Source organism: Staurois parvus, unplaced genomic scaffold (genome assembly GCF_062004578.1).
Source record: "Staurois parvus isolate SC_StPar_1 unplaced genomic scaffold, SC_StPar_1.0 ptg003546l, whole genome shotgun sequence".
NCBI lineage: Eukaryota > Metazoa > Chordata > Amphibia > Anura > Ranidae > Staurois > Staurois parvus.
Window position 1 is genome coordinate 25,804 of NW_028321342.1, and position 10,721 is coordinate 36,524.

The 10,721-nt window shown below is 54.5% G+C and overlaps 1 protein-coding gene across 1 annotated transcript; it reads left to right on the forward strand.

Moving 5' to 3' along the window:
• Nucleotides 1-299: 299 nt before the first annotated feature.
• Nucleotides 300-9,026, forward strand: RBM15B (RNA binding motif protein 15B). The gene is made up of 2 exons (XM_089667747.1): nt 300-7,601; nt 7,729-9,026. Exon 1 carries the CDS (start codon nt 354-356, stop codon nt 2,559-2,561), a length of 2,208 nt encoding a protein of 735 aa, XP_089523873.1. The 5' UTR covers nt 300-353; the 3' UTR covers nt 2,562-7,601; nt 7,729-9,026.
• Nucleotides 9,027-10,721: the final 1,695 nt, after the last annotated feature.

Below are 10,721 nucleotides of genomic sequence, written 5' to 3' on the forward strand. Positions count from 1 at the left end.
ATTTAAGTCACACATCCGGGCAATTAACTTTCTTTTTTTTTTCACAGAAGCACCTAAGCCGCCATTTTGCAGTCGCTGCCCTCCTCCTCCGCGCACGCTGGTCTCCGACAAAATGGCCGCCCCGCCCTCTCCTTTCCCCCTCTATCGCCCGGCGTTGCCATGGAGGCCGCGCCTTGACGTCACGCGGTTCGGCTAATCGGTGCCGCGTCCAGCGGTCACGTGCCGCCGCCCTTCCTTTACCCCCCTCCCCCTCGGGCGCCCTCCGATGACGCGCGCGCCCGCCCTCGCTCGCAGTCATTGTGGAAGATGGCGGCGGTGTGAGCGCGCCCTCCCCCGCACCCAGCGCCAGCGACATGAAGCGGCAGAGCGAGCGGGGGGAGTCGAGCCCCGGCCGCGCTAAGAGGGCCCGGGAGAGGCGGGAGGAGGCCCACAAGAGCTCGGGGAGGAGGGAGAGGGCCGGCCAGGCCTCGTCACCACGCCGGGCCCGGGACCCCCCTCCCCCGAGGCCGCTGCTGCTGCCGGACAGCCCGGAGTACAAGACCCTCCTGGTCAGTAACTTGGGGTCGGCCCTGCCGGAGCCCCTCCTTGAAGACTGGCTGTTCCGCCACTTCCAGCGCTTTGGGGACATCAGCGTCAAACTGTCCCACACGCCAGACCTGGGCCGGGTCGCCTACATCAACTTCCGCAGGCCCGCGGACGCCCGCCAGGCCCGCCACTCCAAACTGCGCCCGCTGCTCTACGACCGGCCGCTGAGGGTGGAGCCCGTCTTCACGCAGCAGAGCGTCCGCCGCCCGGAGCCCAGCCCGCTGCCACTGACCGCCCTGCCCACCTCGCCGCGCCACCTGCTGCTGCCCCCGGGCTCCTCGGCGGACGCCTACTTCAAGTTATACGAAGAGCGCGTGAGGGGCGGCGGTGGCGGCGGCACCAACTACCGCCTGCCCAGCGCCGCTGCGGCCGCCAGCAGCGCGGCGGACGACGAGCAGCTGGCTCCAGAGGATGACCACCGGGCCACCCGCAACCTCTTCATCGGCAACCTGGACAACGCGGTGACGGAGACGGACCTGCGGCGGGCCTTCGACAAGTACGGCCCCATCGAGGAGGTGGTGATCAAGCGGCCGTCCCGCAACCAGGGCGCCGCCTACGCCTTCCTGAAGTTCCAGAACCTGGACATGGCGCACCGGGCCAAGCTGGCCATGAGCGGCCGCCTGCTTGGCCGCAACTACATGAAGATTGGGTACGGCAAGCCCAACCCGAGTACCAGGCTGTGGGTGGGCGGCCTGGGGCCCAACACCTCCATTGCCACCCTTGCCCGGGAGTTCGACCGCTTCGGCAGCATCCGCACGGTGGACTACGTCAAGGGCGACAGCTTCGCCTACATCCAGTACGAGAGCCTGGACGCCGCCCAAGCGGCCTGCACCCAGATGAGGGGCTTCCAGCTGGGGGACCGGCGGCTGCGGGTGGACTTTGCCAAGGTGACGCCAGAGGAGGCTGCTGCCGCCGCGTCCCGCTACGCCCCGCTCCAGGCCGCCCCGTACCCCCTCCCCCTCTCCTATGAACTGCTCCAGTCCGAGGTCTACAGCCGACACCGTGCGGCCCTGGAGCCCGACTTACGGGTGAGAGACAGGACTCCCCCGCACCTCCTGTACTCCGACCGGGAGCGACCCTTCGTGGAGGCGGGCTGGCTGAACTCTGAGAAGCGCAGCGCCGCCCGGGTTGCCCGCAGCCGCAGCGGAGACCGCGGAGGAGGAGGAGGGGGCGGTGGGAGCAGCAGCAGCTCCAAGACCCGAGAGGAGAGACGGCGACGGCGCAGCTTGTCCGGGGAAAGGGGCCGCAGGGTGGAGCGCAGCCCCGACCGCCCCAGGAGGGAACCTACTGAAAGAGAGGCCAGCTCCACCCCTTCCCCGCAACACAACCACCGCCCCCCACCACCAGAGAAGCCCCGCCCCCCTACCCCCGAGCCACCCCAACCCAGGAGAAACCACCACCCCCGTCCACCCGAGCCCCCTGCAGAGAGAGTGTCCCCGGGGGTGGAGAAGGGTCGGACGCTGCCGCCCGTCTGGTGCGGTCACCTGGTACTGAAAAACAGCTGTTTCCCCACCTACATCCACTTCCTGGAAGGTGACCGCGACGTGCCCAGCGCCCTGCTGAGAGACCGCTCCGTGCCCGGCGGGGGCAGCCTGACGCAGCTCAAAATCGCTCAGCGGCTGCGGCTGGACCAGCCGAAACTGGAGGAGGTGACTCGGCGCGTCAGGCAGGGCGCCCCCGGGGGCTTCGCCGTGCTGGTGGCCATCCAGGCCCCACAGAACGAGGGGGTGCTCCCCGACGAGCCCAGCCTACAGCGGCGCCTGCTCAGGAACCTGGTCTCTTACCTAAAACAAAAGCAGGCGGCTGGAGTGATCAGCCTGCCCGTGGGCGGCAGCGGGAAGGGCAGAGACCCCACTGGCATGCTGTACGCCTTCCCCCCATGTGACTTCCACCAGTTGTACCAGCAGAGCGCCCAGCGTGTGGTGGGCAAGCTAGAAGAGAACATGATTATTGTGCTGGTGAAAGATAACGCCTGATCAAAGATTTCCCGCTATAGACTGCCTCCTATCCAGTCTGTCCTCTCTTAGAGATGTATCTGAGCAGTGTGCTCGCCGCTGTACCGCCGGAGGGGCCCCACTCTGCTCTCCTAGGGCCACTCTGTTACCGGAGAGAAAACCGGTGACCCCTGTAAAGAACAGTTCCAGCCCCATACTTCTGTCGGATGTCTGGTCCCCCCCTTCCCGCTGAGTGCTGTGGTTCAGTCTACCGGCCCCTAAATCGTTCACCTGCAGTGGGGCTGGGGGCCGATGGATGAGCTGCAGCACTAGGCGTCTTCAACAACAGGTGTGTTGGGTGCTTGATCCCCCCCTCCAAGTGATGTGGTTCGATCTGCCGACCCCTAAATCCCTACTGTGAACTGGGGGCCGGTGGATGAGCTGCAGCACTAGGAGCCTTCAACAGCAGGTGTGTTGGGTGCCTGATTCCCCCCCTCCTCTGAGTGATGTGGTTTGATCCGCCGACCCCTAAATCACCACTGTGACCTGGGGGCCGGTGGATGAGCTGCAGCACTAGGAGTCTTCAGCAGGTGTGTCGGGCGCCTTATTCCCCCCTCCAAGTGATGTGGTTCAATCCGCCGACCCCTAAATCACTACTGGGGGCCGGTGGATGAGCTGCAGCACTAGAGTCTTCAACAGCAGGTGTGTTGTTGGGTGCCTGATTCCCCCCCCCCCCGTTCCGAGTGATGTGGTTCAATCCGCCAACCCCTAAATCACTATTGTGACCTGGGGGCCGGTGGATGAGCTGCAGCACTAGGAGTCTTCAACAGTAGGTGTATCGGGTGCCTGATTCCCCCCCCCCCCCTCTGAGTGGTGTGGTTCGATCTGCCGACCCCTAAATCACTACTGTGACCTGGGGGGCTGGTGGATGAGCTGCAGCACTAGGAGTCTTCAGCAGGTGTGTCGGGCGCCTTATTCCCCCCTCCAAGTGATGTGGTTCAATCCGCCGACCCCTAAATCACTACTGGGGGCCGGTGGATGAGCTGCAGCACTAGGAGTTTTCAACAACAGGTGTGTTGGGTGCCTGATTCCCCCCCCCCTCCCCCGAGTGATGTGGTTCGATCCGCCGACCCCTAAATCACTACTGTGACCTGGGGGCCGGTGGATGAGCTGCAGCACTAGGAGTTTTCAACAACAGGTGTGTTGGGTGCCTGATTCCCCCTCCCCCGAGTGATGTGGTTCGATCCGCCGACCCCTAAATCACTACTGTGACCTGGGGGCCGGTGAAGGAACCACAGAGAAGTATGGCGGTAGAAGGGTCTTAGACATCCCTCTGGGCCCCCTCTGTGATTCAATTCACCAGCCCCCTATATCACTAGTAGTGACGTAGGCGCCGGGATGTATTTTCTGCATTTCGGATACCTAGACCTCCCCCGCTGAACATTGTGGTCCAGTCCACCAGCCACTAAAACACTTATCTACAGTCTGGGCTGGTGCATGAGGATCCACAGAGGGCTACGGCTGTAGAAGAATCCCTCCAGGTGTGTTGTGTGCCTGATTCCCCCCCCCCCCCCTTTGAGTGCTGTGGTTCAGTCCACCAGCCACTAAATCACTTAAGTGACTTCGGGGTTCGTGGACGAGGAGCCAGTGAGTTAAGGTGGCACAAGAATGCCTCCAGGTGTGTTGGGTGCCTGATTCCCCCCCCCCCCCTTTTGAGTGCTGTGGTTCAGTCCACCAGCCACTAAATCACTCGAAGTGACCTGGGGGTTGGTGGATGAGGAACCACAGAAGGCTACGGCTGTAGAGGAATCCCTTCAGGTGTGTTGGGTGCCTGATCCCCTCCCCCCGTTTGAGTGCCGTGGTTCAGTCCACCAGCCACTAAATCACTCAAGTGACCTCGGGGTTTGTGGACGAGGAACCAGAGTGTTAAGGCGGTAGACTAATCCATCCAGGTGTTGAGTGCCTGACCCCCCCCAAGCAATGTGGTTCAATCCACCAGCCACTCTATCACCTGCAGTAACCCTGGGGTCGGTGGATTAGGAACCACAGAGAGCTTCGGCACTACAACAACTCTAGTTGTATTGGGTGCCTGATTCCCCCCCTTCTGACTGCTGTGGTTCAGTCCACCTGCCACTATATCACTTGCCTGCAGTGACCTTGGGGTTGGTGGACACGGAACCACAGAGAGCTATGGCGGGAGAAGAATCCCTCCAGATGTGTACCTGATCCCCCCCTCCCCGTTGAGTGCTATGGTTTAGTCCAGGGTCCCTAAATCATTACTGTCCCCTGTAGTGACATACGAGCCGGGGATGAGGAACCACAAAGAGCGCTCTGGATGAGGAACTACAAAGTATCTTCTGCATCTGACACTTGCTTTTCAGATCCCTAGAGCCCCCCCCCCCCCCCGCTGCTGAGCTATGTGGTTCGGTCCGATGGCCCTTTTACCTGTGTTCTGTATTGTCTTGGGGGCTGGTGAAGGGGGAACCACAGAGATCTACGGTGCGTAGAATCTTGGGTCCCCTTCTGAGCGCATCGGTGCGATCCACCCACTACTACTGATGTAGGGGCGAACAGATTGAACCACAGTGCTCGGGGGGGGCGCACCCAACACACCTGGATACTACACTATAGGGATGTTTGGGTTGCAGAGGGAAATGAAGATCTACAGCACCAGAAGAGCCTTTAGTATCCCTTCAGGTGTATGGCCGTCCCGTTCCCCCCCCCCCCCCCCCCCCCCCCCGAGTGCTGTGGTTTGCTCTGCCGGTCCCTAAATCAATATTGTGCCCTGTACTGGGCAGAGGGGCCGGAGGAGGAGGAACCACAGCGAGATCTGGCGCTGAGAATAATGGGTTGGGTACCCAGTCCCCTCTGAGCACAATGGTTCGATCCGCCATCCCTTCTAGTGTATAGGTGGACGGATCGAACCAACTCGCTCAGAGGGGAGAATGGGCACCCAACACACCTGGATGATTCATTATAGTGATGTGGGGGTTACAGAGGGAGACCAGACATTCGTGAAGATTCAAGGCTGACCATACACTATACAATCAGATTTTTTTTTTTTGCTCTACCGTGTAGTCAGGGCTCTGACTGATCTGTAGATATTGAATGACTTGTTTGTGTCTGTCATGCTATTTCGTGATTTGGTAAATCTCAAGGCGATTGTACAGTCGGATTGTTGAGTATGTGGCCAGTCTTATGCTGTCCATCTGCTATACAACCTGATTGTACAATCTGTATTTGATCCACCATCAGCTGTGTTAGAAGGTCCTGTGCATTTGCTTAGAAATGGATTGGATTGTATAGGTTTGTCTTCCTATTACACATGTAAATGAGATTGTACAATCAGATTGTAGCGTGTGTGGCCAGGCTAAGGCTGACCATGCAATCTAATTGTACAACCTCCTTTTGGCCTACCATCAGTTATGTAATATAAGGGTCTGTGTATCTGAAATGAAATTGGTTGGATTGCATAGGTTTGTCTTTGTATTACACATGTAAATGAGATTGCACAATCAGGTTGTGGTGTGTATGGCCAGGCTAAAGGTGGCTATGCAATCTGACCGTACAATCTCCTTTTGATCTACTATTAATTATGAAATATAAGGGCTTGTGCATATGTATAGAAATTGATTGAATTTTATAGGTTTGTCCTATTACACATGTAAATGAGATTGTACAATCAGATTGTAGTGTGTATGGCCAGGCTAAAGCTGGCTACACATTATACAATTTTCTTTTTCAATTTCCGTTAGATTTACCTTCAGCTGTGTAGTGCAAGGGCCCGCCTGACTGCATACCACTTGAAAGCGTTTAGGTTTGACCTCACATCATGTGGTTTCGGTAAATCTAAAGGAAATTACCAAACAATCGTATAGCTTTAGGCTGACTCCTGCAATCCGATTGTACAATCCCCTTTTAGATCCGCTACTGTAGCTACAAGGGCCTGATGTTGACATATCGAATGGCTTGTTTTAGGTTTGCCCTTCTATTACATCGTTTTTGGTAAATCTAAAGGCATCAGCCTGGCCATTCATTTACAATTTTCCTTTAGATTTACCAAAACCGTATAATACGAGGTCAGATCTGAACATGTGTGCAATCTGGCCGGCCCTCGTACTACATAGTTGAAGGTAAATCTAAAGAAACAAAACTGTAATGTATGGCCAGCTTGGTCAGTTTTGATTGTATAACGTATGGCCAGCTTGGTCAGTTTTGATTGTATAACGTTTGGTCAGTCAGGTTGTATACCGTATGGCCAGCTTGGTCAGGTTGTATAACGTATGGCCAGCTTGGTCAGGTTGTATAACGTATGGCCAGCTTGGTCAGGTTGTATAACGTATGGCCAGGTTGGTCAGGTTGTATACATTATGGCCAGCTTGGTCAGGTTGTATAACGTATGGCCAGGTTGTATACATTATGGCCAGGTTGTATAACGTATGGCCAGCTTGGTCAGGTTGTATAACGTATGGCCAGGTTGTATACATTATGGCCAGGTTGTATAACGTATGGCCAGCTTGGTCAGGTTGTATAACGTATGGTCAGGTTGTATAACGTATGGCCAGCTTGGTCAGGTTGTATAACGTATGGCCAGCTTGGTCAGGTTGTATAACGTATGGCCAGGTTGTATACATTATGGCCAGGTTGTATAACGTATGGCCAGCTTGGCCAGGTTGTATAACGTATGGCCAGGTTGTATACATTATGGCCAGGTTGTATAACGTATGGCCAGCTTGGTCAGGTTGTATAACGTATGGCCAGCTTGGTCAGGTTGTATAACGTATGGCCAGCTTGGTCAGGTTGTATAACGTATGGCCAGCTTGGTCAGGTTGTATAACGTATGGTCAGGTTGTATAACGTATGGCCAGCTTGGTCAGGTTGTATAACGTATGGCCAGCTTGGTCAGGTTGTATAACGTATGGCCAGGTTGTATACATTATGGCCAGGTTGTATAACGTATGGCCAGCTTGGTCAGGTTGTATAACGTATGGCCAGCTTGGTCAGGTTGTATAACGTATGGCCAGCTTGGTCAGGTTGTATAACGTATGGCCAGCTTGGTCAGGTTGTATAACGTATGGTCAGGTTGTATAACGTATGGCCAGCTTGGTCAGGTTGTATAACGTATGGCCAGCTTGGTCAGGTTGTATAACGTATGGTCAGCTTGGCCAGGTTGTATAATGTTTGGTCAGGTTGTATACCGTATGGCCAGCTTGGTCAATTATGTTGTATAGTGTATGGGCATCTAAGCGAATCAAACTGGGGAGACATGATCTGTTCTTTACAGGGAACCCCCTCCTTATAGGGGGCAGGGTCACTCTATTTGTCGCCCCCCCAGGGGGGAGCATCCGGCACAGCAGTAGGGAGTGTAACTTCCTCCACAATCCGTAGTGACAGATCAGGTTCCTTTTCTATGTCTGAACACAGCCGAGTCCTCCCAGTTCGTTTTGCTGCTGGACAGATAAAGTGTATATTTTTTTTTTTTCTTTTGTTATTTTTATGATGATTGGTTTGTCCCCCGTCTGGTGTTTCCTGTCCCCGAGCTCGGCGAGGGCCCCCCCTCCCCCCTGCGTTCTGTGTGGGACGGGTGGTGGGGAATAGCTGAACCTTCTTCTTCTTCTTTTTTTTCTATTTTCTTTCCCTTCATTGGTCACCGTGGTTTTGCGTTCGTTTTTTTTAAAATAGGTTTTTGCGTGTTTGAGACGTGTCCCGCGTTCCCTGGTAGAGGGGGAGGGGGGGGGGGGGGGGTTGGTGGAGGTTCCCGAGAGTGCCTTATGTCTAGGTGACGCTAAGCCGCGGGGGTGGTGGTGGGGGGGGGGAGGGGAGGTCACCGTATCTTTGGATGTGTGTGTGTGTGGGAATAGGGGAGGAGTAGCGGAATCCCCGGGGTCTGATTAGTTTCTCCCTGTTTATAACCTCGGAATCCTCCGGGGGGAGTTAGACGCAGCTTGTTATCTGTTAATGAAGCTTTATGTTGCACCGCGCCCTGAGCATCTGGGAGGGGGGGGGGAGGGGGGACCCGTGTACACCGCACCCCCATCATCGGCGGGCGGGAGAGTCCTTGTTACCAGCGTGTGGCGATACGTCTCGTCCGGCGGAGGGGAGAGCGGGGCCGCACACTTTCACTTCTTCTTTTGCTCTCTCCCGATCGTTGTTGCGCGCGTCGAGGTGCCACGCTGGGACTTGTAGTCCGCCAGTAGCCCGGAGGAGGCCGAGGTGCGTTCCGGTGACGCCGGCGGGGGGTTGTCCGTCATCGGCGGCCGGAGTCTCCAGACCAGCCGCGGCTCCCCGATCTATAAATGTTCTAATGACACTGGAGGAGAGGGACTCGTTTTTTGTTTTTATTTTATTTTTGTGTTTTTTTTTTTTTTTTTTTTTTTTTTTTTTACTATAGAGGTTATGTTGACGCAACAATAATCACAACAGCACTTCCATGGAAACCGAGTGAAATGAGCGAGGGGCCTATTTATAACGATCGGCAAAAATAAACAGTTTTTGTTTTCTCATTAACTGCCCGCTTTTTTTTTTTTTTGTTTTTTTTCCTGATTTTTATGTATTTTGTGAAAAGTGTCACAAGGGGGGCAGGGCGGCTATGATGAAGTGTTAAAAATGGACGGTGAATAGAAAGGGTTGTCACCAAAGCCGTGGACTAAAAGTGTAGAATCCGGTGCAGCTGTGCATGGCGGCCAATCAGCTTCTAGCTTCAGCTTGTTTAGTGAAGCCTTGACAATAATAGCTGGAAGCTGATTGGTTTCTGTGCAGAGCTGTGCCAGATTTTGCGTCCCCGATGTGTTCTGCCATTTATAACAAATAGCTTGTTCCAGCCAAGCTGGCCAAATTCCTGTAAAAACTGTATATACAGCATTAGCTACATACAGTATACAGCGGTGCGGAGACTTCCTGTCCTCGTTCCTGGAACAGAATCGGGGTTCAGCCATTCACAGGAAGCCTTGTAGTTTTATGAATGGATGCTAGTCAGAGAAGGCTTAGTATCATATCTTAAAATACAAGACTTCCTGTGAATGGCTGAGGTTGAGATCATGGCACGCCTACCTGTCTTTCCATCTCGGCCAGTCATTGCAAGCTCAGGAACCATTCATAAAGAACGGCCTCCTGAGATTGGCTGAGGTGGATGTTGTGATGCATTTGTCTGCCTCCGCATTGCAGCCAATTAGAGGAAGCCTAGTATCCATTCATAAAATACAAGGCTTCCTGTGATTGGCTGAGGTGAAGATTGTGATGCATTTGCCTAACATTCCAGCTTTGCCGTTCAGAGAGAGCCTAGTATCAAATCATAAAATTCAAGGCTTTCTCTGGTTGGCTGAGGTGGAGATCATGACACTTCTACCCGTCTCTCCATCTCAGCCAATCAGAGCAAGATTAGTATCCATTCATAAAATACAGGGCCTCCTGGGATTGGCTGAGGTAGAGATTGTTGATGCATTTGTCTACCTCTACACCTCCGCCAATCAGAGCAAGCCTAGTATGAAATAAAATACAAGGCTTCCTGTGATTGGCTGAGGTGGAGATTGTGATGCATCCACCTGCCTCCCCACCTTAGCCAATCAGAGGAAGCTTGGTATCCATTTGTAAGCTTCAAGGCTTCCTGTGATTGGCTGAACAGTGCTCAGCCTGACTCAATTTTGTTTCAGGGACTGGGAAATCCCTATACTGCTGTCTGCATCCCCACCATAGCCGATCAGAGGAAGCCTAGTATCCATTCAGAAAATACAAGGCTTCCTGTGATTGGCTGAGGTGGAGATCATAACTCTTCTACCCGCCTCTCCATGTTGGCCAATCATTGCAAGCTTAATATCCCTTAATAAAATACGAGGTTTCCTCTAATTGGCTGAGGTGGAGATTGTGCTGCTTCAGTCTACCTCTCCACCTTCGTCAATCACAGGAAGCCTAGTATCTAATTCTTAAATAAAAGGCTTCCTGTGATTGGCTGATATGGAGATAGTGATGCATCCGCTTGCCTCTTCACCTCCGCCAATCAAAGGAAGCCTAGTATCCATTCATAAACTACAAGGCTTTCTGTGAATGGTTGAACAGTGCTCAGATTTTGTTTCGGGGGCTGGGAAGTCCCCATTCTGCTGCTGGACACTGTGCTGAGTCCTGACCAGGGGAGGACTGACAACTCATGGGGCCCCCGGGCAATAGGGGGTCATGGGGCCCCTGTGTCCTTGCCCACACTCAAAAAAG